The sequence below is a fragment of the Rhinatrema bivittatum genome, chromosome 9 (genome assembly GCF_901001135.1).
Source record: "Rhinatrema bivittatum chromosome 9, aRhiBiv1.1, whole genome shotgun sequence".
NCBI lineage: Eukaryota > Metazoa > Chordata > Amphibia > Gymnophiona > Rhinatrematidae > Rhinatrema > Rhinatrema bivittatum.
The window spans coordinates 128,462,433-128,489,286 of NC_042623.1; the positions used below are offsets into that span (position 1 = coordinate 128,462,433).

General features: G+C 43.4%; 2 protein-coding genes and 1 non-coding gene across 4 annotated transcripts in view; 1 reads left to right on the forward strand and 2 right to left on the reverse strand.

Annotated features, from left to right (window-relative positions):
• On the reverse strand, positions 1-26,277 carry RPL18A (ribosomal protein L18a). Its single transcript, XM_029616055.1, has 5 exons — positions 26,135-26,277; positions 24,967-25,146; positions 4,791-4,920; positions 1,337-1,446; positions 1-143 (listed from the first exon to the last, which is right to left on the reverse strand). Exons 1-5 carry the CDS (start codon positions 26,150-26,152, stop codon positions 51-53), a joined length of 531 nt encoding a protein of 176 aa, XP_029471915.1. The 5' UTR covers positions 26,153-26,277; the 3' UTR covers positions 1-50.
• Positions 15,133-15,261, reverse strand: LOC115099676. Its single transcript, XR_003858851.1, has one exon. It is a non-coding gene; the product is annotated as a small nucleolar RNA SNORA68 (small nucleolar RNA).
• N6AMT1 (N-6 adenine-specific DNA methyltransferase 1) overlaps positions 26,260-26,854 on the forward strand; it is an 82,348-nt gene continuing 81,753 nt past the window's right edge. For both annotated transcript variants that reach the window (XM_029616053.1, XM_029616054.1), the window contains exon 1: positions 26,260-26,389. The gene's annotated coding sequence lies outside the window, so the exon portion shown is untranslated. The remainder of the gene's footprint in view (positions 26,390-26,854) is intronic.

Below are 26,854 nucleotides of genomic sequence, written 5' to 3' on the forward strand. Positions count from 1 at the left end.
TCCAGATAAGATTTTTATTAGCCCACAGATTAAACATTATGGTTTTCTATTTAGAAGAATGTATTTGGTCTCTTGGTGGTGAAACGTGGTTTGTGCTGTCGTCGCAAAACTCTGTGGGGCAGAGGGAACTTGATTTTGGAGTCCTGTAACAAAAAAAAAAAAAAAAAGTGTTTAAAAACGAGTTCTGCAAAATCCTAAAGAATAGACTAAGGAAAGGCCTTTACAAAAGAATTGTGCAGATCAAGGACAGAACCATCCCCACCTCCCCAGAGCAGAAGTAAACACACCCTTAGCATAATCACCTGAAGTGCACTACCATATTCTGATCTTCTATAGCAGGTGAAAGCACTGGCAAGTTTAAAGTCCCATTTTTATTATTTAGAATCTGATTGTAAAAAAACATGTTTCCACATGCTTCTTGATACAAGGTTCTTAGTAAAATTACTTTCAGCAACTGAAAATTTCCATACAAACCCTTTTCTGAAAGTAGCAATGAAGCAGGTAGCTAACATGTTTTAGACATTGCATCCTAGAATAAGCATATCAAAACCTGGCTGTTCAACCAAGCATTCTCTTAACCCACTCATGTATATACAAGACATGTATATAAATTGTACTCTCCCTGTTCATTATTAGTTTTTATCCAAGTTAAATCACCCTGTTCTATGTAAGACATTATAAACTATTCTTTATATTGTCATTGCAATTGTTGAAATGTGAACCGAAGTGATTAGTAACTTTGTTACCTGAACTGCGGTATATAAAACTGTTAAATAAATAAAATATCAGCTCTAGGCATAATGCACACTGGGCAAAATACAGGTTTTACATTTGTTACTGCATTACCATTAGGAGTCAGATGCATTATAGCATTTCTCAAGATTAAGTCATATGAAAAAAAAAAGTGTATTGTGCAATATCAAGCTGACCCTCTCCTTCAGCAATTTGAAAGCAAATTTCATGGAGAAACATATACTAGTATCAAATGACGACTATGACCCAATCAAATCTATATAAAACCACCAACTAGAAAGGGTCTGATATAAAAAAATACATTTTTGATACCAGTAGGAAATTTATACTAGACCAAATAACTCATTAATTCTAGGATTCAAGCTATTACAATTATATAGGGATGAAGAAAAAATTTTATTTTTTCTAAATAACTTGATATGCAACAAGGTAGATTTCAAGGCCCAAAACCTAACAGCCTATATTTTATTTTACATCCTAGACCACCATAAAAAGTTTACTAGGTCACACTCCTGTTACTGGCTCTGAGGAGAGAGAGGGGGGAAAAAAAAAAAAAAGTTGACAATGCAGAGATTTCTCTTACATGGAACTGCTTCACTGCAGGTCTTCGGCACTTGCTTGCTGCAATCTCTTCAACTTTCATAATCTGAATAGAGTGGGCTCTGGCACGATGACGAGCACCCATATCACGGTCTGCAACAAATGCATTGTACATTCTTAGCATTAGCACAGTCTCGATGCCATTCTAGCTCTTTATGGTCTTGTTAAATCATTGGGGGAAGAGAATATGCCAAATGTTCGTTACTACTACAAAAGAACCCTGGGAAATACGTTTGACTGATGGAATTGGCTTTAGTTTAACTATTTGGAGAAACCTCTCTGTAAATTTATGTAATTTAAGAAAATTTGTTTGATATTGTTTAATCTATTGTATACTTAGAAAGATTTTTAAATAAAGAACCCTATAAAAATCTTACCATAGGAGGCTATAATTTTGAAAATTAAAAAACAAAAATCCTCTAAATATAGTTTTCAATTACAGAAAAAGATGCACACATTTTTCATTTTAATAGTGTATGTAATTGATTCCAATACAACAGCTGGATCTGGCTTATGGCAACATAAGAAAGCAGCCCCCTCCCACAGTGGAGCTGCTGTAATGTCACTATAGGAACTTCATGATTGCTATAACATTAAGACAGTGTTTCCCAATCAGTTTGTGTGGCACACTAGTGTGATACAACTGCAGGTTTGTTTTTTTTTCATTTCCCTCCTGGCCTGCAGGAGGGAACCCCAGCCAGCAGGGTTGGGAAGGGCTGGAGATCAGTACTTACTGTATCTGCAGCTGTTTCCCCCTGTGCTGGCTAACCTCTAATAGAAACTGAACAGGTCCTGTAGTCTTGCCAGACCTGCTGGCCCTGTACAGTTCAGAAAGGAGGGGGAAGCTGACAGAGAAAGAGCAGCACCAAGACTGCTACTTAGACTTCTGATGGCTCCGGATTGTTTGGAGGGGGGGGAAAACGACGACAGCTGAATTTGCCACAGGATGTGGGGGGAGGAGGAGGAGATGGGAGGTAATAATGATGCTGGGGTAGGGAAGAGGGAAAGGGATGGGAAAGGTGATGCCAGGGGTGATGGAGAAATTACTTATGTGAATTTCGTTTCCTTAGTTTAGACCGACAGACTTAGGACCAGTGGACTGGACAGAGGGCAGCCTCCCAAACAGGGCGGGAGGCTGCCCTTGGCCCAGTCAACACTGCACATGCAAAGGCTGCATCCTCCTGGACCTGCACACAACCAGACGATAAAACCTGGAAAATGTATGCCAGGAGGACCTGGCTGCAGCACGTCAGATCTCAATGAGAGACAACAAATGAACCTCTGCTCATGACACTGCCTGAGCCCTAGTGGAATGAACCTTAACCTGAGCAGGCAACGGCTTCTCAGCATCCACATACGCAGTCATTACTACTTCCTTAATCCAGCGAGCTATGGTAGCCCGCTAAGCAGGTTCACCCTGCTTCCTTCCACTATGAAGGACAAACAGGCGATCTGACTTTCAAAAAGGTTCAAGAAACCTCCAGATACTGGACAAGTCACTGACATCCAGGGCACGCAAAAGGTGAAACTCCACCGCGTCCCTGACTTTATCCAGAAACAGCAAAGAAATGAACTGATTCAGATGAAACTCAGACCACTTTAGGCAAGAAGGAACGGCTCCCGGCAAGACAATGCCTGCAATTCTGAAACGCGACAGGCAGAACATATAGCCACCAGGAACGCTGACTTCAGGGTCAACCACCATAAGGAAAGGCTGCGCAGCGGTCGAAACATAGGGCCCGCTAAAATCCAGCGCCAAGACTCCACAACAGAACCAGCAACCACAAGGGAGGCCAAAGGTGCTTTATCCCTTTCAAGAAACCTGCCACATCAGGATGGGACGACAAGGAGACACCATTCACTGTACCTCTGAAACATGTAAGAGCCATCTGAACCTTCAAGGAATTAAGGGCCAATCCTTTATTCAAGCCCTCCTGTAAAAGATCCAAAAGAAGCGGGATCTTAACCAAATGAGGAAGAACACTGCACTCCTCGCACCAAGCCTCAAACACTCTCCAAACCTGCACATACATCAGAGAAGTAGAGAACTTCCAAGCGTGGCATAAGGTTGCAAGATTGATAAACCATCAGTGTGAGTCTTTGCACAGGGAAAGGAAAAAATGTAATAAACATAAAAACAGAAGTAAGGAAAATTATATCTTCCTCTTTGGAATCCTAAATGGAAACAAACTAGCTTATAAACAGAATATTTTAAGTCACAGATAGGGTTTATAGTGAAGGGGCCAAGATAAGAAGAAAAGAACAATGAGCAATTAATATGCCGAAAGATATAGTAATAGAATTTTGCAGATCCCTATGACAGTGCTCCTCATATGTAAGGTATGTATTTGTTTCAAGGAGAACAATCTCATAATAAACATCACAGGCTGCACTTTGGCAATCACCGCAGAAGAATAACCACATTTCAGCAGGCGAGCCCTCTCAAGGGCCAAACCATAAGACAGAATAGAGCCAGATCCTCATGAAGAATCGACCCCTGCTGCAAAAGATCCATGTGCAGCGGAAAACGAAGAGGGGTTTCTGTCAGAAGCCTCCACAGATTCACATACCAAGGACGCCTGGGCCAATCTGGAGCCACTGGGAGTACTAACCCCCTGTGGACTTCCAATCCTGCGAATAATCCTGCCCACCAAAAGGCCCACAACTGCCAGTAATCAAAATGGCGCCAACGGCGCTTTGCCCTTACTATGTCACTGGGGTCGACCAATGCCAACGGTAGCCCCTGTGACATAGTAAGGGCAAAGGGCCGTCTGTGCCATTTTGATTACTGGCAGCCGCTGGCCTTTTGCCCTTACTATGTCACAGAGACTACCGCTGCCATTGGTCGACCCCAGTGACATAGTGAGGGCAAAGGGCTGTCGGCGCCATTTTGATTGCTGGCAGCCGACGACCCAAGTCCAGGAGATCGCTCCCAGACCGCTCCTGGACCCCCACTGGACCACCAGGGACTTATGGCAGGTCTTGGGGGGGTCAGGAGGGTGGGGGGTTGTATTTAATTAATTTGGCAGGTCTTGGGGGGGGTTTCCCACAGAATTAGAAAGAAAAGTTTTCTGATCTGGGGAGTGGACCGAAATGGCCCTCCCCAGACCCGAAAACAAAATGGGGAGAAAAAAAAAAAAAAGTGTTATGCACTCCCCTAATTTGCTCCATAAGACGCACAGACGCCCGAGAACAGAGCCGGTTTAGCACAAATTTATTTATTTTTTTAAATTTCCCCCTCTGAATCCTAGGTGCGTCTTATAGTCAGGTGAGTCTTATGGAGCGAAAAATACGGTAATATCAAACCAAATTTCAAATACATACTTGCAGGTGTTCAAAATTTGAGTACGATAATGAAACTTTACAAAAGCAAACAAAAACCAGGGTTACAAAGTGTCAGAACATTGATGCTATCTTAAGAAAATGCATTTCCTTACAGCACTGTGTCACAGCACCAGCAGTGGTGAGGTCTCTGTACTCCCTGTACATATTGTGGGTTCCACTGCGAGAATCATAGCGCAACCAGATTCCAAAGTTCTTCACCTTCAGTGGAGACTTCTCATACACCTATACAACATGGGGAAAAAAAGCAAAGTGAACTGACAAATCAGAAGAGAGTTTGCGCTAAGATTCAATTATCACAATAACAAAAATTTAAAATACAATAGTTTGGTTGTGGTTTTATTCCACCAGAATAGGTAAATATAAAATGGAGAAAAATAAAAAAAGCAGATGGACTGCTCCTGCAATGTGACCTTATCAATATAATATAAATTGCCATTTTAAGCAACTCACCTTCTCCCTATGCCAAAAATAAGGCTGAAATACTCCAAGCAGTACATACTAGCCAGGCAACATTTAGTGCAGAGACAGAATTTTTAATCAGCTTATGGCACAACTATTTTCATAAAACATGATCACAATTAAATCCTGGATAAGGTGTATGCTAGTGACAAAACAAATGCATCCAACAGATTAAATACAAAATAGCTGCAAAAGCACATACGATATCAAACTAAGGATGTGAGCATCCAAGTCTGCAAAGTAAAAACTTTCAGAAATTTTAATTCTACAGCAGTTTCCTTCCAATGGCTTTTCCCAACTTGTCTTTAGATGCGCGTTTTCCACACTTTCAGCTCAATTTCTTATATTTGCTTTTATTTTATACTCTTAAGACACAGACCCCCAGGTTCCTGTGGCAGCTCAAGGATAGTCAGCTGCAAGAGTAAAACTCGTGTGGCAAATGTGGTACCTTTAAACAGACTTGCATATTAAAATGTGTGTTTTTTACTTTTGTGCCGATGCAGTAAAGTTTGTGGGAGAGCCGGCGCTCCAAGGAGAGTGCCAGCTCTCTCGACGTGCGCCCAGGCCACTCTCCTGGGTGCACGATTCACTATGCAAATGAGGGCCCGCTCTAAAAAGGAGGTGCTAGGGACACTAGCGCGTCCTTAGCGCTTTATTGGCAGAAGCGGCAGCTGTCAGCGGGTTTGACAGCCGACGCTTTTATTTTTGGGGCCTCTGACTTAATATCATAGTCGATATTAGCGATATTAAGTCGGAGGTTGTACAGAAAAGCAGTTTTTTCTGCTTTTCTGTACACTTTTCCCAGTGCCAGCCGAAATTAACGCCAGCCTTTGGGTAGGCGTTAATTTCAGAGAGTAAAATGTGCAGCTTGGCTGCACATTTTACTTTCTGTATGGCATGGGAATAACTAATAGGCTCATCAACATGCATCTGCATGTTGCGGGTGCTATTAGTTTCGAGGGGGGTTGGCCATGCGTTGTCCATGCGCTATTACCCCTTACTGTATAAGAGGTAAAAATAGCGCGTCGAAAATGCGTGGCCAAACGGGGGCCAACGGTGCTCTCGACTGAGCGCACCATACTGCATCGGCCAGTTTGTAAGTAATTTCCTGACAGTTTTGTGTATCCAGATAATGTGTTTTGGGGTTTAATATTCTGGTTTAGAAGGAATAGGGATAGTTTAAATTGGTGCTGGGAAGGATCGGGAATGGGAGAGAAGATCCCCTTATATATACTTACCCCACCTCTTAGTCACAAATAAACAGCAGTAATTTCTATGTAAGACACCTAGCCACAGCCTCTCACTCCCCATCCCTAAATGTCTTGCTCTCACAATCTCACCTATTTTCTCCCACTGTCTAGAGTTCAAACTGCAAAACACTATTTCCACCCTTCCATTTTGAACCCCCCCTCACTCCTTTTCTCATTACACCTCCTTCACTACCCCATCAACAAAAATAAGAACGTAAGTGCCCTGCTGAATCAGACCAAGTTCCAAAGAGCCTAGCATTCTATGTCAGAGTCACATGTACCGTTAGATCCCCAAAAGATGATTTCCAGGGATAAGCGCTGGCTTTCCAAGTCTACCTGGCTAATAACAAGGTCCTTTGGGAACTTGTCCAGTCTTCTTTGGAACCCCTACTGTGTCAGTTGCCTTGACCTCATTCTCTGGAAACAGATTCTATGATTTTATTGTGCGTGGAGTAAAAAAAAAAAAAAAAAAGTTACTTCCTATTGTTTTAGATCTGCCAGTTGCTAGTTTCATGGTGTGTCCCCTAGTCCTAGTGTTTGAAAGGGTAAATAACCGTTTCCTGTTTACCCATTCCACCACACTGATGATTGTATAAAGCTCAATCATATCTGCTCAGTCTTTTTTTTCCAAGCTGAAGAGCCCTAATCTGTTTAGCCTCACTCCATACAGGAACTTTCCCATCAACTTTATCATTGTTGTTGTTGTTCTCTGTACCTTTTTTTTTTTTTTTTTTAAATGACCACTATGTCTTTTGGGGGGTGGGGTCAACCAGAACTGCACTCAATACTTCAGGTGCAGTCACACCATGGATATAGTCCAAGAAAGCAAACCAGTAGCCGATCCAAGATGGCTGTTAGAGCTTTAAAAGTATGGGTATTGCATACCTTTGCGATAATGTGCTGATTCGGTATGCAATACCCATACTTTTAAAGCTCTGCTTTGAAAGTAACTGATCTGAATATCATTCCAAAGAAACCTTCTTGACTTCACCTTGCGATGTTTTAAGCCAATTCATGTGGCTTGTAAGCCCCTGAGGCAGCTCTTTGAGCGAAACTCGGCCAGAGTCGGGCAAGCTTCAATAAAATCCTGTTTACACCGATCCATCTACTTGTTTCATTGCTGACACCATGGATATATACAAGATATTTCAGTTTTGATCTCTCATTCCTTTGCAAATAATTTCTAACATTCTATTTGCCTTTTTGACCATCACATAGCCAAAGATTTCAAGGTATTGTCCACAAGGACACTAGGGTCCTATTCCTGGGTGAGAACTCCTAACGAGGAATCCAGCATAGTGTACCTGTAGTTGGGATTTTTTTTTTCCTATGTGCATTACTTTGCACTTGTCCACATGAAATTGTATCTGTCATTTAGAAGCACAGCCTCCTAGTCTCAAGACACTTTTGCAGTTCTTCATAATCTGTTTTAATAACTCAAAACAATTGTGTCCTCTGCAAATTTTACTCACCTGTCATCCTTTTCTCCAGATCATTTATGAATGTCCTAAATAACATGCCCCAATATAAACCCCTGGGGTACTCCAATGACCGTTCGCTATTCAGACAACCAAGTAATCCTATTCTTTGTTTCCCGTTTATCCAGTTACCAATTCACTATAGAACACTGCCTTCAATCCCATGACTTCCCAATTTCCTGAGAAGTTTCACAAGGGACTTTGTCAAATGCCTATTGAAAATCCAAATACACTGTCAGCTTACCTTTATCCACGTTTATTTACACCATAAAAAAAATAAAAAATCTAGCAAATTGGATGAGGAGTGGTCACCCATCCAAGAGGCCACATAGGCATCTAGCTCCACGAGATGGCAGATTATAAAGACTGATTTCAGCACACCTCATGTGAAAGCAGCAGAAATAGTGCCGCTTTAGAGAGGTCAAGGTAGACATTGCCGCTATTTAAGATAAGCGAGTGAGTTCTGCAGAGATTTCAGCCATCTGGGTAAGAGTGGCTGAGAATGACCAGTGATTGGATGAGGATACCGAGCTTGTGATGCACTTATGGCCAGAAATGAAAGCTCTAAAGTGTACCAATATGGCAATGGAGAAACTTGAAGACATCGAAAATTGCATTAGAAGATGCAATTTAAGAATAAGGGATGTGCCAAAAATGAATCCTATGCCAACTGTGAAGAGTATGGTGTGATCTATATGTGAGGCCATCTTGGAGGCTAGGGATACAGAGAACGAAACCCAAAGCATTAAAATAGACTTGAGCATCTAGGGCTTTAGGCTCTATTAAATACAGGGCTAGAGATATTACATGCCTGCATTACTTCTAAATAAAAAAAAAAAAAAATAAGGTGATGCACAAAGCAAGATCCATGGGCCAGAGTGCATGGATAGGCAACAAAACTAAACTTTCAATGATTTATCTCCAGCCACATTGAAGCACTGCCTGGATTCAAAACTTGTTACCGATGTTCTTCATGCGGGCAATATCAGATACAAATGGCTATACCCTTTTGGGTTGGCTCTTACAATCAGCAGCGCTACATCAAGAATACACATACTGGAGGCGGCTTGTAATATTCTGAGTAAAACTGGCATCCAAATTAACACTAATGCAAGTGAGCCCAAATTACCATTGCAAAAAGAAATCAAATGGCAGTCACCAAAGGAGGCCACAGACTGTGGTGGAATTCTGATGGAGATGTCCCCGAGCATGGAGTGTGCTATTTGAAAATGGGGCTCAATAGTGCTATTTTATTGGAAGCTACTCTTTACCGGTGCTCTCTGGATTGAGGTTTTGTGGTTCCTGGTAGAGAAGAGTCAATAGAACTCTTATATGATTAGTATTGTTTGAAAATTGTTGTTTATAGTGGTAATACTGTGCTAAAATTAAAGAAAGTGTGGAGCAACTCCTCTCAAATTTGGTTGTTAGTGTGCTAGGGGATGGCACACTTGATCAAAATAATGGGGGAGGGCATGTGATATTAAGGGGGTTAGAAGGGTAGTCATTGGAATAAGGGAGGTTTGCAGCAGATGGGGGGGGGAGGTGTGGAGAACATAGCAATCTTAATGGAAAACAGCAATGGTTGTATATATCATGACAATCATAGAATTCAGTGGTATTAAATGTGAAAGGGCTTAATTTTCCAAGGAAATGCCAATGTCTGTTTAAAGAGGCTAGGAAACCAGTGGCTACTGTGTTTTTCATTTAAAAAACACATCTCAGAAAAAGATGAAATGTTCTTTCCCCAGATATTCATTGCCCATATATTGATGGATAAGCATTTTCAGTTCAGGGTTATAAAGACAGGAGATAGGGAGGGGAGATTCTTGCTGCAAAAAACTCAGCTTGGATCCACTATATTCTCCTTTGTAAATGTGTGTGCCTAATAACCAGGGAGACATGTTAGGACTGGGGAACTTCAGTGGTAAATTAGGACTTTTTAGGGGGGTGGGGCATTAACCTCACCCTTTCACCAAATATAGAAAATTCCACATCATACTATAGTTCAGAAGGCCCAGAGCTAAATTTAGGGCTCTTATGAAATCCCTAGAAATCGGTGAATATTTATAGATCTTCTAACCCAAATGTAGGAGATTACACCTTTTTCTCCAAAGGACATCAATTATTCTAGGATTGATTAATGATTAATAAACCATGCTTTTCAGGCTCCTCCTCTGAAACTGGATCCATTACTTGGTCTGACCATGCTATCAGCTTTAAGTTTTCTATATCACAAATGGACATCGGGACACATTTTTGGAGGTTTAAGGACTTTACTGAATGAAAAATCTTTGAGTTATTAGAGCAGATATGGAATATCTTCAGTTTAATGACAGAGCTGGCATTAAAGTACAGTCAATGTGGGATTGTCTAAAGGAAGTTTTCCATGGTAAAACTAAATTTCTTGGGCTGTACCAAAAAGACAAAAGTTAGGGATGAGCTAGAGGCTTCTATTAAGGCATTAGAACAGTTACATAAAAGAACCAGAAATGTTAAATGGCTGAGAAAGCTGGTGGTGGAAATGGGCAAATATGAGTTAAATGCTGAAGAAACAGTATAAGATAGATCTTAAATCCATGCAAGAAGTCTACTTGGCTTGTTGCTGTAAGTTGACAGTGAGATTTGTAAAATTCTATTGAGATTTACATACGGCTGATATAAACATAAGGCATGAGGAGATTGACCAATTTTTACGAACAGCTGGTCTTCTAGGATTAGACCCTGAGCAAATGCCTAGATTGGATCTGGTATTCAGAGGGCAGGAAATTCAAGAAGACATTTCATCATAGAAAACTAAAAATCCTGGGTCTGGAAGAACTTGCTGTCTTGGTGCAGCCCTTGGGGAAATTATGCATTTGTAATATAATTTTTGTATTATTGTTAGGTAATATTGTTTTTTATTAGCGTTACCAGTTACCTTTATTTTCTAGTTCTCTGTAAAGCAATTTTTGCTATTTTTCATGTAAACCGATATGTTATCCTACGAATGTTGGTACAGAAAAACCTTTAAATAAACAAACACCACACACACTTTTGGACGATCCAAACTTACATAACTCAATGAATGTTGCAGGAATAACAGTATTACCTAAATTGGGTAAGGACTCAGTGTCTTGTGAGTGTTACAGAACTATTTCTTGGTTGATTTTAGATTTAAAACTTTTGGCAAAAATCCTTGTGAAACACACTTAAATACAGTGATCCCCAAATTGATAAAGGACGATCACTGATTTTTTTTCCCAGGAGACAAGTGGCATATAATATTCACAAGATTCTGAATTTGGTTTGGTAGGATGGTTGGAGAAGCTGGAGGCAGTTTTATTAGCTATAGACACCAAAAAGGCATTTGATAGGGTGCACTGGGGTTTCATGTTAAAAGTACAACAAAAGGCTGGAATTAAACTTTTTAAAACGGATGGGCTCCTTATAATTCAGATTGGAAGGCAAGAATAAAAGTTAATGGGCGATATTCTGATTCCTTCTTGCTTGGCAGAGTAAATAGGCAAGGTTGCCCCTTTTTGCCGCTATTTGCTTTAGTAATGGAGCCCCTAGTGGATAGGATCTGGAATGTAGGTGATATACAGGGATTTCAGGCAGAAAATGCAGAATATAAAATATTTGTCCTTCCTGATAAGGGAATTAAATCCCTATACCCTCCCATATAAATTTAAAGTCAACATGGGAAAATCTGAACTTTTGAATATTAATATTTCTGAGGACCAGGTTGAGAGACTGAAGAGTGCATTTTATTTTTCATGGGCACAGAACATTAGGTTTTTAGGAGGAATGTATTCCACTTAAATTAGCACAGGATCTTTCCATAAGAACAGTCTTAGCTTGGATGCATTACAGCAGTTAAAATGCTTTTTAACTAAATGGTGTTACCTAATTCAAATACTACTTTTAGAATTGCCAGATCCTTTCAGATTGTTACAGCAACCTACTTTTAGTTTTATCTGGATACACAGGCCTCTCTTCAAAGTTGGGACTGAATGGGTATTAAATGTTTAGGTCAATTATTTTTGCATAAACAAGTGTTACGTTTTGACAATCCTAGGGGGAGCTATGGCTTTTAGAGACAGATTATTATGCCTATATTCAATTAAGACATTACATATTGAGTAAGGTAATTAGGAATGAAGTATTTAGATCGACATCCTTTGAGTTTTATGCTATAAAGCAGTGGTTCTCAACCTTTTTTGGCTGGGACACACCTGACAGATGGTTCTCACATGCGTGACACTGAACATGCGACCATCACAGGACTAAATGTAAACATGCACTCTGCATCCACAGGAATCCCCTCAACCCCCAGCAATGAATGCAGAGCAGATCTAGGGCATTACCCTGTACAACTCGCCATACAAAAAAAAGATATTCTGGTTCTGATGACATCTCCATAAAAGCAAAAATCTCCCTTTACTACCAGGCACAATAGCTTTCCTTATAAAAAGACAGTAATTTACCACTAATGCATATCCTATTGAGAAAACAAATAAGATTGATACAAATGCCTACATGCTAGTAAAATACCTCACCTCGGTCACACAACCAGAAATGACTTTTACCATGTACAGAAAACCCACAAATTATAAATATGGAGACAAACTGGAATGGAAAACCAAAAAAGCCACTCTGCATGCAGTGCAAACCTGGAGAAATGGAAAGAGAAATATAGCACCTAACAGACTCTTAGGATTTGCAATAATGTACACAACTATTCTTCATAAGGAACTATTAAATCCCTTTATACGTACCTGGGAACCTTTTATTCAGTGGAATAACAGAACCCTTTGATTTCAGTTTAATATATCTGATCTTGGAGGATTTGATTTTCATTGCTCTATTTTTCTTACAATATTTAATGGGCTGATCTAAATAGTGGTTATAGATCTCCTGTATAAGAGGACATGCAGGGAGGGGGTGAGGAGGGAGATAGGTTATATCTGTTCCACAATTTTGAACTGTATTTCATGTTTATGGAAGCACTGGAGTCTTTTCGCATTGTATTTTGTTAAAAAAAAAAATCTAGAAAATTGATAATGGAAAACTTCCCTTTGCAAAACCCATGTTGACTCTCCTCCATGCCTATTTATGTGGTCAGTAATTTTATTTTTAAGAATAACTTCTACTATTTTGCCCAGTACAGATGTCAGGCTCTCTGCTCATATCTTCCTTCGAGATCACCTGTATTTATCCCATGCTTCTTGAATTCATAATACTGTTTGTGTCTCCACCCCCCCCACCTGGGAAGCTGTTCTATGCATCCACCACCCTCTCTGTAAAGAAATATTTAACATTACTTGTGAATCTGCCCCCTTTCACTCATTTCATAACCCCTCATTCTAGAGCCTCCTTTCCATTGGAAAAGGCTCACCTCCTGTGCATGGAAATCAAATATTTGAATGTCTCATATCTTCCCTATCTCACCTTTCCTCTAGGGTATACATGTTTAGATATTTAAATCTATCCCCATATGCTTTAGAACAAACACTACTGACCATTTTAGCAGCTCCCTATGGACCAACTCCATCCTATTTATATCCTTTTGAAGGTGCAGTCTCCAGAATTGTACACAGTACTCCAAGGAAGGTCTCACTAGGGACATCACATCCCTTTTTCGGCTAACCATTCCTCTTCATATGCAGCCAAGTTACTTTTTGGCTTTTACCATCACTTTATCCACCTGTTTGGCCACCTTAAGATCAGATACAATAGTCCCACATCCCACTCTTCCCAGATAATCCCTGGAGCCCTTTTTAAAAATGAGCATCTCATTGGTCACTTTCCAGTCTTCTGGTACCGTGATCATTTTAAATGATAGATTGCAAATCACAGTCCCAAGACATACATCTTCAACACCCCCTCTTCACTGAGTTGTTGCAGCCAAAAGAACATAAGATATGCCATACTTGGTCAGACCAAGGGTCCATCAAGCCTAGCATCCTGTATCCAGTGGCCAATCCAAGTCACAAGTACCTGGGAAATACCCAAACATTAAATAGACTCCAAGTTACTATTCCTTATTGATTAATAGTTTATGGACTTTTCCTCTAGGTACGTATCCAAACCTTTTTTAAATCCAGTTTAACTGCTGTAACCACATCCTCTGGCAATGAATTCCAGAGCTTAACTATGCACTGAATGAAAAAAAATCTGATTTGTTTTAAATGAACTAATTGCTAACTTCATGGAGTGCCTCCCTAGTCCTTTTATTGTCAGAGTAAAATAACAGGATTTACATTTACCTATTCAAGTCCTTTCATTTCCCCCTCAGATGTCTCTTTTCCAAGCTGAACAGAACAGCTCGAACCCTGTCCCCTCTAGGTCAACTTTCCCAAACCAGTCTTCCATGAAACACTTGTGAACCTTTAAACCTGATCAGGTATGCCATAGAAGAGAGTGATTGTTGCCTGATGCTCAGGTCCAGATCAACACCTAGGCTCTGCTCTCAGCCTCAAGCAACCACAGTTGTGGTTCTTAAAAATGAGGAACTCTTTCATGCAAATCATGCATATCTCTTCTTTGTAGCTATACCATGAGCCGTGGTGTGGTAACTAATGGCAGCCAGCCCCCCCCAATTGTGCTTTTGAGATTCCTTTGAGAAGCTCCTGCTCAACTCAACAACCGGGGAGGCAGATGAGGCTGTGCTCTGGGAAGCGGACCAACTGCAGCTTTTGAGAGACTTATGCAATTCCTCATTTTCCAGGCCCTTGATATTTGAGTACATCTATCCATAATCTTAACAGCTGGCTTGGTTGTGGTTTGGTCCCAGGTAGCAGTAGCAGAGGTTGGTTAATTTAGTAATGGTCATTCTCCTTCCACTAATACAATCCTTGAACCCACCCACTTTGGATTTCTTCTTACCAGACGTGAAGCAAAAATTACCTTTTTTTTTGGTAGCACTGAAAAGTGCTGTTTAGGGGCTGCCGAGGAGTTCCAGGAGTTAGCTGGAACTTTAGAAAGAGAGACTAGTTTTAAGATATTCACAAAATTGAGAAAAAAAATAGGATGTCTTTGCTGGTGTTCAGACAAAGCAAAAAGACTGAGGTGGGCTCACAAGGCAACACCTGAGCGGGAATTCCTGCTAAGAGATAAGTCTGCATGGAGTTGCTGGATGAAGTCATCCATATATAATGGCTAGTTCAGCTTTGCTTAATTGACTGAAAATCAGACACCTTGCTGCATAATCTGCCCTTATGCTGCCACAGAAAGCTTGGGACCTTTGCTCATAAGTATAACAATAATAATGTTGAACCTTCTATTTCACTTTTATGAGCATATCAGCTCATGAAAGGCGACAAGGTACAGATAATATATGCACACCAGACAAGAGCATTATAAACAGATAATGTTCTTTGGGTTTTGTGTGCAATTTTGTATTTGAACACCAATATGACAGTTGCTAGTATTTCTTCATTTGCTATATGCAAATATTTCATACTTGATGAGCCATTTATCTAACAATGGGGCCAATACAATATCATGCGCGCAAAAAAGTTGCATCCCCCTCTTGGATGCTGGTGCGCTAAAAGGCATAATTTGCACAACCTTGGTATGTCTATGCCATCGAGTGCCCAGGAGAAGTGGCTGTGCGCAGATAAGGAAAAGGGATCCTCAATTTGTCCTTCTATAAAAATGTACTTTCGTGTGTTATCTAGCTAACCTTTTATCATCGTTCATTGTAATTTCCTTTCACAGTTACCTGTAAACCGACATGATGTGTCCTACGAATGCCGGTATATAAAAGCTTTAAATAAAAATAAATAAAATAAAAATTTTCTGAGCGTCTGTTTTGCTAACCCATGTGCAGTCATAGGCTAGAAAAATGGATGCTCATAAAAAAACCCAAAAACCAAAACCAAACCCTTGACAGCGGAATTTCAGCTTACTGTAGTCCCTGTTTAGTACTGTAGCAATATTAAGTAGGAGGAACCACAAAAAGACTAATATTTTGCTCTTCTGAGCATGGCTTGGGGTACTTCAAAACACCAGCAGTTCTAGGCTGGCATTAATTTTTGAGCGTTAAAATGTGCACGTCAGGCACACTTTTTGTTTTTAGATTGGGATATTGGCTAATAGCCTCATCAACATGACATTTTCATTTGACAAGCGCTATTAGTAACATATCAGTATGGATGTGCTAATCCCATATTGTATTGGGCATATGTTTAGCATGACCAAAAAGCACATCAACTACACATTTAGTGGCACACTGAGCTCAGTGCCCAATATTGCATTGGCCCCTTTGAGATTTCCAGATATGAGTAATATTAAAGTGATTTACTACCAATTTTATATTTAAAAAATACAGATATGAAGGTGCCATTAAAAGGTTCCACATTTCACCACTGCTGTTCTCTTCTCTATGTAGTAGATTTAATACATTCAAGAATAAAAACTGCTATACTGTGTCAGATCAAGGCTCCTCAAGCCCAGTATCCTGTTTTTGAGTGGCCAATCTAGGTCATAAGTACATACAAATGCATTTAAAAAGTATGCAGACCCCTTCACTTTTTTGTGCAAATTACAAAAAAATCCCTGAAATAAGTACTCAGACTCTTTACTCAGTTCTCTGTTGAGGCACCTTTTGCAGCAATTACAGCCACACGTCTTCTTGAGTATGACTCTACGATCTTGGCACACCTGGATTTGGGGGATTTTCTTCCATTCTTCTCTGCAGATCCTCTCTCAAGCTCTGTCAGGTTGGATAGGTAGCATTGGATGCAGTTATTTTCAGGTCTCAGATGTTGTGAGGCTAACAAACCTTCAATGGGATGCTCGGGAGGTTCCACTACCTGAGCCTGCTCCTAGCTTGGCCTGTCTGGGACAAAAGGTCCGAGACCTGCCAAAAGGTAGAGTCCTCTGAAAAGTTGCCCCTCTGTAGGGATGAACATGCCTGGAACCCCTGAGACAAATCCTCATACCAAAGGGACACAGTGACTGCTTCTTATCCTCCAGTAATTGAGGAACCAGGGATTTGTGCCACTTACTAGCTAGCTAGCTTCTCCAACTCACTCCCAAACAAGAGCGAGCCTTTAAAAGGTAATTTCGTAACATTAGCTTTGGAGGTTGCATCGGCCGCCCAATTTCTCAGTCATAAGTGGCGCCTGGTCGCTATTACCGAAGCCACTCCTCTGGCGAGTGGACCAAATCGCAGCCTGCAGCTGCTAAAAAGTTGGTTTCCATAACTGCCTTGGAATTTACACCAGTCATCAACCTCCTGAGAGAAAAGCAAACAAGAGCAGGCCACCAGGGAACAGGAAGCTATCTTCAATGTCATTGCCACTGCTTCAATTGTTTAAGGATGGCCTCAATCTATCATGCACATCCTTTAAGGCCACACCTCCATCCACGGGGAGTCATCTGTTAGAGCTGGCACAGACAAGTGCATACACTCTTTGGGAAACACAGACGCTCTCTCACCACTGGATCCAAGGGGTACAAGCCCTCCAAGGTCAGATCCCCTTTAAAATTTGCCTCTAGGGCATCCCATTCAAGATCAATCAATTCTTGGATGGCCTCCACAACAGGGAAAGAGGCTTTATGCAAAGAAACCAAAATGGGATTTCTCTTTGGCTCAAACATGGAACCTGCCCCAGGGACTTCCAGCATCTTCAACTTAGAGAACTTCCGCACGCGGAGTAAGGTGGCAATTACGCTGAATATCCACGCTTCATCAGGGGAACCCTCTCAAGGGACAAACCATAAGACAGAATCGAGTTGGATCCTCATGAAGGACCAGTCCCTACTAAAGCAGGTCCCTGTGCAGTGGAAGGCACAGGGGGGGGGGGGGGGGGGGGGGGGGGGTGTGTGTGTGTGTGTCTCCACCAGGAGTCTCCGCATACCAGCTCTTGCTTAAAAATGTTTGTGCACACAAATTTCAGGCTCCTACTCTGGTCACAGTGAGGTACAAGCACAGCCCATGTGCCCGGCTTTACCTAAATTCTGCGCTTGGAGAGTTGTGCACATACATATACGCGTGACATTATGCGCACAGTGGATGAGCGTATCAATATACCTATAGATCTGCTACCAATACTTTGGATTTCAATTTGAACAAGGCATGAGAATATAAACAATGCATCTTGTCAATTGATATAAATTGCTTTTAACAGCCCTTTATTGGGCGAAACTCAGACCTAGAGTCAGGCATTTATGGAATATTGTTTTATTAATACATTTTTTTTTGAGGACCTTCGGCATCTCCTTGTTTGCATGCTTCACGGCTTTGCTAGACCAACTTCCTTGTTTTTTGGGCCCATCACTTAACACGAGGTGCCACTTGCAGTCCCTCAGTATTGATCTGTAACCAAGCCCCAAAAATAGAAACAAATACCAAATACCAACTAAAAGCAGTAGGAAGCGGAAAACGAACAAATAACCGCGCGCACACACAACCTTGTGCCATTCTTCGATACAAAAAACAGATTGAGTGGATTTCTCCAAATCTCCCTTTCCTCCAGACTCCTGGGATGTACCAAAGCTTCCCTAGATGGAGTGGGACTGCAAGAGTCCCGCTCAAAGTACACTTTCACCAAAGCACATGGCTTCTGGAGCCTGGACATTTAAAATGGTAGTGCCTGGCGAAAGTGTATAATGATTTCCAAGTAGCCGCCCTGCAGATCTCTTGTGGCAAAACTTGCTGACACTTGGCCCAGGAGGCTGTCTGGGAATGGGTAGAATGTGCCCTTAACCACTCCGGGATAGGGCGACCCTGACAGATATACGCAGAGCTAATAGCCTCAAACCAACTTGCAATTGTGGCTCTTGACGCATTATGCCCCTTTTTTGCCCCACTCCAAATCACAAAAAGATGATCTGACAAGCGGAAGCTGTTTATGACCTTCAGGTACTGTAGCAATGCACACTTCACGTCCAAACAATGCAACTCTTGCCTGAGGCACCAAAGAATTCACAGCTGGGAAGGATGGGAGCTCCACTGATTGACTGAAATGACTGAAATGACGACACCACCTTTGGCAAAAAGGAAGGAACTCATCAAGGAAACACCCGACTCCAAAAATCTCACAGGTCAATACAGTAAAGTGCGGCCGCAGTTACCCTGCTCCTAACCCGCTTTCTACTCACTTTTCGGACGCGTTAGTCCAACCCGCGATACACTATCCCCTTTAACCTACTCTTACCGTGTCCTTAAATCCCCGGGTAACCCCTTCTGCCTGCGGCATGTATATTACATGTAAACGATCAAATTAGCTATTCCCTCCCATACAGCAACGTGCGCCCCGACTATTGCTTTTTTTACCCTGCCGTTTTGCTGCGTGTTTAAACCTGCTAACTTACCGCCTACCCTTACCCCTGCGTTAGAGGCAGGGGTAAGGGTAGGCGTCAAACTTTCCCCCAGCCCCCGCTCACCTGCCCTGGCCGCGTCCATGGGTGCTGGTCTCCGGGGCAGCCCCAGTCCTCTCCCCTCCTCCCGAAGCAACGAAAGCGGAAACAAATCGAAAAAGCGAAAAAAAAAAAAAGTTGCAAGAGAGAGGACGGGCAATCCTACGCTCGGGATTGCCAGTCCTCTCTCCCCTCCTCCCGAAGCAAGGCGCAGGAGGAGGGGACGACGTCACGCCTTGAACGGCCCTATTGCATGCACAGGGGCTGCTTTCGCCCGTGCGATGCGTCCATCTTCACGGGCAGCTGGAGGCAGGGGAGCTGCGGTCGTCTTCGCCGATGTCCGTCTCCGGAGGGGGGCTGCAAAAAAAGTAAGTCGCTTCGTTGCTTTACACTGCCAGTCCTCTGTCCCCTCCTCCCGAAGGCTGCTTTTCGCGCCTTGCTTCAGAAGAGGGGAGAGAGGACTGGCAATCCCGAGCGGAGAACCGTCCACTTCCTGGTACCTGTCATTTCAAATGACAGATACCAGCGTGTCCGTGAAGCGTTAGGCCAGCGCACCCAGGATACTGTATAGCGCTTTATACAGTAAAATGGGTTGCGCGGGCCTGACGCTTCTTAGACACAGCTTGCATTTGCAAGCTATTTACATACAGTATTGAGCGGTAGGTGAGCTGGACTGTGCGTGCGGCAACCGCAGGTGCGCCCGGCACTAACGCAGCTCTTCCTACCGCTCCTTACTTTATCGGCCTGTCAGAAAAGACTCCCTATAAGACAAGGCCTGAAGCTCTGAGTTCCACAGAGCCGAACAAATCGCCACAAAGAAAGCCATCTTCAAAGTGATATCCTTCATAATTGCTTGTCTCAGAAGTTCAAACAGGTCCACACACATGCTCTTAAGGACTACGTTAAGGCTCCAGAAGACAAGGCTTCCCACTGGAGGACATGTTTTGCTCTCCAGAGAAAAAAAAACCCAAAACAAAACCCACACACCACAGCTAGATGGGTGGCTAAGAAGAGCCTCGAATCTTACCTCGAAGACAGCTGCCTGAACCCGGAGGGATTTAAAAGGATAAACCCTTTACCAAACCGTTTTGCAGAAAAGCGAGAATATGAACCACAAAGGCTCGCATAGGATCTACTCCTTGCTCTGTGCACTAGGCCTCAAAAAAACTCTTCATACCCTCACTATGCTAAGGAGGTAGAAGTCTTCCTAGACTGTAAGACAGTAGTGATGACCCCTTCCGAGTAACCTTTATTTCTCAAAGTGCTGCCTCTCAAAAGCCAAACTGCTAGACAAAAGCAAGCCGCCTGATCTGAAAATATGGGACCTTGATGCAGGAGATTCAGCTGATAAACCAGCCACACCGAAGCATCCACTGCTAAGTTGATTAAGTCTGCAAACCATGGACAGCTCGGCCACTCTGGCGCCATGAGGATCACATCACCTGGATGAAACTATGTGTTGCAAGACCTTGCCCACCAGCATCCAAGGCGGAAACATACAGCAAGATGTCTGCTGGCCAAGGTAGAACTAAGGCATCTACTCCCTCTGCTCCTTGTTCTCTCCTTGGACTGAATAACCGCAGGACCTTGGCATTTTGGTAAATCGTCCTTAGATCCATGCATGGTGTACCCCATCTGCATCTGATGAGGGACATCGCTTCTTCCGATAGCTCCCACTCTCCGGGGTTGAGCTGCTATTGGCTCAGATATTCTGCTTGCACTTTATCTGTGCCCGCTATGTGAGAGGCTGCTAACAGTGCCAGAAGCTGTTCTGCCCAGCTGATTAGATTCCAGGCTTCCTGAGCCACTGCTCGACTTTTAATGCCACCCTGACAATTTATGTAAGCCACTATTGTTGCGTTGTTCAACAACACTCACCGGCTTTCTCCTCACCAGGGGCAGAAACACCTGTAGGGCCAAACATACAGCTCTCATCACTAAGCGTTGATAAACCATAGGGCATCTTCTATTGACAAGTGGCCCTGAACGGACTGATTCTGATACACCTCTGGAGAGACTGGTGGCAGTGGCCATGATCATCCACCCCTCTCCTCAACTTCTCCGGAAGGAGTCACCACGAGAGACTGGTCCTGGCAATCTCCATAAATGGAAGAGGCAGCCTATAGAAACAACTCCAGAGTGGAAGCCATAGACCCGAGAACTTTTAAGTAATCCCAAAACCTTGGGCACTTGCTTCTTCAACAATCCACAAACCTGAGCTTGCAATTTGGAATACTCTCCCCACCTTGGTATCGAAATGCACACCAAGGAATTCCAAAATCTGAGAAGGAAAAAAGGCAGCTTTTGGACAAATTGACTATCCACCCTAACGACCATAGGCATCAGAGGACCAAATCCGCTGCTTCCAGGCAAAGAGATTCTGACTTCGCTCGAATCAATTAGTCATCCAGATAGGGAAGAACCAAGACCCTGTCCTTCTGGAGGGCCACAGCCACCATAACCATCACCAGACTGAAGGGCAGAGCGCAAAACTGAAAATGCTCCCCAGAACCATGAATCTCGGGTATCTTTGATGGTTTGGCCAGATGCCTGTGTGTAAGTATGCTTCGGTCAAATCCAGGGACGCCAGATACTCTCTCTCCCTTGTGCAACGAGGCCATCACTGAGCGCAGAGTCTACATTCGAAAATGAGGAACCTTTAGAGCCACTTTCACCTTTTTCAAATTGATAATTGGGCAGAAAGTGCCCTCTTTCTTGGGAACTATGAAATAAATGGAAGAGTGACCTGTTCCCCGCTCTTCCATGGGAGCAGGGCTCCCAGCATGCAAAGCTGACAAACGCTTTCCCGTACTGCAATTTTCTTTTCCTCATAAGTACACCGGAAGACCAAGAACAAATCTCTTTAGCGGCTGAGCAAATTCTAAAGCAGGGGTGGGCAGTTCCGGTCCTCGAGGGCCACAAACCAGTCTGGTTTTCAGGATATCCCTAATGAATATGCATGAGAGAGATTTGCATGCACTCTGCCTCAGTTGTATGCAAATCTATGTCATGCATATTCATTAGGATATCCTAAAACCTCGACAGGTTTGTGGCCCTTGAGGACTGGAATTGCCCCACCTCTGTTCTAAAGCGCAACCTTGTTTTATCACACTTAAGACCCACTGGTCTGATGTGATTCTGGCCCACTCCTCACAGAACAAAGACAACCATGCCCCTATGACTGGCACAGAGGAGTGAACCAGCCTGTATCATTGGGCGGACTTGGCTCCACCACCACCCTGGGAGGAACCATCTCTTCCCGGCCTTCTCCCTCGAAAGGACTGGTTCCAGGACAGCTGCCTTCCCAGGGACTGCTGCTGAGAGTTCCCTGATGCTCTGCTAGGCTGAAAATGTCTAATTCCTCTGAAACAGGAACGTGACAGAAAAAAGCCTTTCCCCTTTGGTTTATTTTTAGGCAATTTATGAACGTGGTTCTCCTTGAGAAGCTTGATCATCTCCAAGTCCTGACCAAAGAGCAGTTTCCCCTTGATAGGCAAGGCTAACAGATTTGGACGAGACATCGGCTGACTAATTCTTCAACCAGAGGGGCCTGCAGGCTGAAACCGCCGACATTGTCCTGGAGGAGGTCATACAACACATCTTCCAGCCGCCCCGCTTGCTGTCTCTCAGGATCAGACAAGGACCTGTCGGCTTGCAATTGCTGAACCCAGCGCAAGCCCGCCCTCAACATGAAACTTCTACACTTAGCCACTCAAATGCCAAGAAGAGACACCTCAAAAATCTTCTTGAGGTGCGCTTCCAATTTCCTATCCTGAAGGTCCTTCAGGCCTGTAGAACTGGCAACTGGAATAGTCATCTTCTTGGTAACTGCCAAAACAGATGCAGCCATCTTTGGGACCTTCAGGAGTTCCAGTGTACCCTCTGGCAAAGGATACAACTTATCCATGGCTCTGCTGACCTTCAGGCCCGTGCTGGGAGTATCCCACTCCCTAACACCGTGCTGACCGACTGGTGAAAAGGAAGAGACCTTATTGGATCCCAGAGGCCAGTCATGACCAGGTCCACCTTTTCCAGACCAGATTCCTCTTGTGGGATCTTTATATCCAGCTCTTCCAGAACCTCAGGAATCAAAGAATCTAGCTCCTCCCTATGGATCATCCCCTTCCACTGCCAGGCTTTTGGTCAGTGCCTGATCCAGATCCTGGTCCGCAAAACTCAGATCCCCCCCCACACCTGAAGCATCAGAGGTGTACATGGCAGTAGTTAGTGCTGAGGCCCCTGGAACCTGCCGGACCCTTGTAGCCCCGGCGGTTCGAGAGGTCCTGGCCCTCTTCATCGGTCTTCAGCGTGTCGAAGCCCCTTGCACAGCTTTAGCTTTCCTGGCCTTATAAGCTTTATGTAACAAGAGAACAAATTCAGAAGAGAAGGAAGAAGAATTTGAATCCCTCACCTACTGCATGATTCCCCTCAGCCTCCTGACCTCTCCCAGAGGCTCTAACCACAGGGGACAACGAGGGAGGGGAAATCCCCCTCACCGGCTCGTGAGGCAGCTGAGAATGTGGACAAAATGGCTGCCATTCCCAAGCTCAGCAGGAAGGGGGTCATCAACCGGCTGCCTTGCTAAAGAGAGCCTCCCAGGTTCACAGCACCCAGCCGAAGCAGCTTTCACCCTCCCTGAGGGGGCCTCTCCTCCGGAGAAACACCAGGAGCATCGGTCTGAGAATTTCCACAAACAGAGCAGCACAATCCTTATAGCATGAAAACGTGGTGCTGAGCTGCGGCAAAGCAAAAACAACTCATGAGGAACAGGAAAATAAAAGTAGTCACCCAACTGCCTGCAATGAAAGAATCGAAGCAAGCTTGCCATCCCACAGCAACCCCTTCTCTTTTAGTTTTTTCTTTTTTTAAACAAGGCTTTAAAAACAGGGAATCAAAGAAAATTAACACTTCCCTTTAAGAAGACCTGCAGCAGGCTCTGCTCCTCCTTCAGGGTGAGGGAACTGAAGTGCCAGCTCTCTACCCTGTCTGGCAACAAAGGACAGAGCAACCAAGGGTCCCCTCACAAACCAGGAGGGATGGCCCCACGAGGACCCAACAACCCCCTGGGAGGCAAGCAAAACTGGTGTAAGATTTTTTTTTTTTTAATCTCAGACTTCAGACTGTAGGATTTGCACCTCCACCATATGCTGGAGACAGAGAAATACAGAGGGGCTGCTGGTGGAACCTCGTGTTAAGTGTCAGTACAACTGTCTCCATCTGCTGGAGGGGAGGCAAAACTGATCTGGGTACGTACAGGGAACAGGTTGTTAGTGCATTACTTCAAGCCTATGGCATCATGCTTAAAGACTTTACCACAGGTACCACATTGTAAGTTGTACATGTGCAGGGCCCAAGGCAATTACCCCTATTTATCTACCTCAGTGAAATCCATGTTCCTTGACCATAGTCATCACAATGAAGGGTCTCTGGCTATTATCATTCATTTATGTCTGTCTTACCATTTTGCAATACCCAACTGGATTACAAAAATCACAGCCCATGATTTCTTCTGGAAACAGGTACATGTGTTCACATTTCCAGCCAATAAGTATCACTATTTGGCAATAATTTGTACTTGTTCCCCTATGGAATGCAAGTGCCATCTTTACAGTTGTTCCTATTCTGTTCAGGGAGCAAAAGCTGAACCTAGAACTTTTGGCCCTTAAAAAAAAAAAAAAAAAAAAAAAAAAGGTTACTAATGCTATTTTAACTAATTTAGCTGTTCATAGTACCTGTCCACAGTAGACGATCTCACCAGAAGATTTCTTCATCTTTTTAAGCTGAGAAACGAAGTACCAGAATCGAGACTTGGCAACCACATGATTAGGTGCAAAGATTCGCATACGATAGAGAGGCGGTGTTGGGCATTTAGAAGTGGGCAAGGAGCGCCCAACAACCTTATACTCCCTCAACTGGGGAAAAAAGAAAAAAGTACAATGCATTAAGAACATATGCTTTGTTTACTTCACATAGAAAGACCCCCTTCTTTGGGATTTTTATGCAGGTCAGTAAAAATAAGCATCAATAGTATACATTTTATCTTGGACAAACCTTGATTACTTTAGCTACATTTAGCCATTTACCACGAACTTCCATAGTTATACTCTCTAATATTATTAAGATTCTCATAAAGCTTCTAGAATAACGCTTTAGCTAGAGAACGACTTTCTGCAAAAAAAATAGCAGCCTCTCCAAAGCCTGAGATTAGCACAGAAGATCCCCAATTGCGCAGTATTGAGGGAAACCCCCAAAGATCGATTGGGTCTATGACATTACACCAAGAATAAAATTGAGCAGAAAACATGAGCCTTATAGACTTAAGTTCTCTGCTTTCCTAAAATAGGCAAATCGACCAAAAAAATACCCCAGAGAGAAACCGAAGAGACTAAGTAAATCTTTGAATATGGGAGGAGTAAAGACAAGATCGGCGGCGAAGGCCAAACAGCACATTACATCCTTCCCAGACCCAAAACAACTACCCACACCAGCTTAGTAGTTTACAGACTGTCACACATTTTTTTTCTTATCCGGATATCAGGGGTTTGCAATTCAGCCACCGGCAGTAAGCAAGCGCCCCACAAGCCTCTCTGCTCAGAAGTTCCAGCTCATTAGACAAAAAAAGAAAAAACACTGCAGACTACGACTGTCGGTATCCGAACATAGAAGCTTCACCGAGGCCCGTCCGCGTCTTTCCCTCCCGCCACCGCATGGTGCAACAGCATCACATCCACCATGTAGGCCACTCACAGAACCTCCACGTAGTCATAAAATTCATGTGCGCAGCGCCCGGACTGCTCCCACCCACTTCTAGCAGCGTCCCCCATAGACCATGAATTTCTTCCAGTCACAGCCGGACTACGGCACCAAGAAACCACCAAGCAAAACAGAGAAATGACTTACAATCCCCGACGCTTTCATGCTGCCTCGCTCACAGCCGCCGAGAAAAGGAAGCGCCCAGAGCCTCGCGGCGTGACGTCACCGGAAGACAGCGGGTTACGACTCTGGCGATTGCCATTAGCCGCGTGCGAAGGGAGTCCTGAGGTCTTATTGGCCAAGATTTTTATCAATCAGACGCGGAATGGTGGGGTGCTGGGAACTTTGGGCCGCGTTTGAGTGTGTGGCGGTGGTTTAGGAGATATATTTGGGAAATATATGGTAAGTTTGCTAAACAGGTTTTACGCGCAAGTTGGTTTTCTATGCACTTGTAAGGCTTTTTTTTTTTTTTTTAAATTCCCTGTTTGAATACTTTCTCCCTGGCCCCTTTCAGATGGCACATCCCGGGTAATGCTGGGGTTTGTGTAGGCTCTTAGAAGCTCAGGGCGGAGGTTGTGTTGGTAAGGGTGGTTGGCTCCCTTTTCTTCATTGCCCACTGTGCTACTATCCCCGTCAGTTCACTCGAGCTCATGGTGCCTGCTCGCAGCATTATTGCTGTGCTACAAGCGGAGTTGCAAAGCGACTGAAAAGCAGCAAAGCCAGAATGTGTTACACGTACGGCAAATAGCACATCATTTGTGTACCAATATCTGAAAACCTCCACAGATAAATATATCGGCCTCTTTTTCACATCAATCTTGCTTAGAGCCGCCTCTCCATTTGTATTCCCCTTTGTTATTTTTCTAG

Coding starts and splice junctions, on each gene's coding strand:
- RPL18A (XM_029616055.1), bottom strand. Junction 4,921..24,966: donor AGATCGTCTACTGTGGACAG/GTACTATGAACA, acceptor CATGTTGTATAG/GTGTATGAGAAGTCTCCACT. Junction 144..1,336: donor CTGCAGTGAAGCAGTTCCAT/GTAAGAGAAATC, acceptor TTTTTGTTACAG/GACTCCAAAATCAAGTTCCC.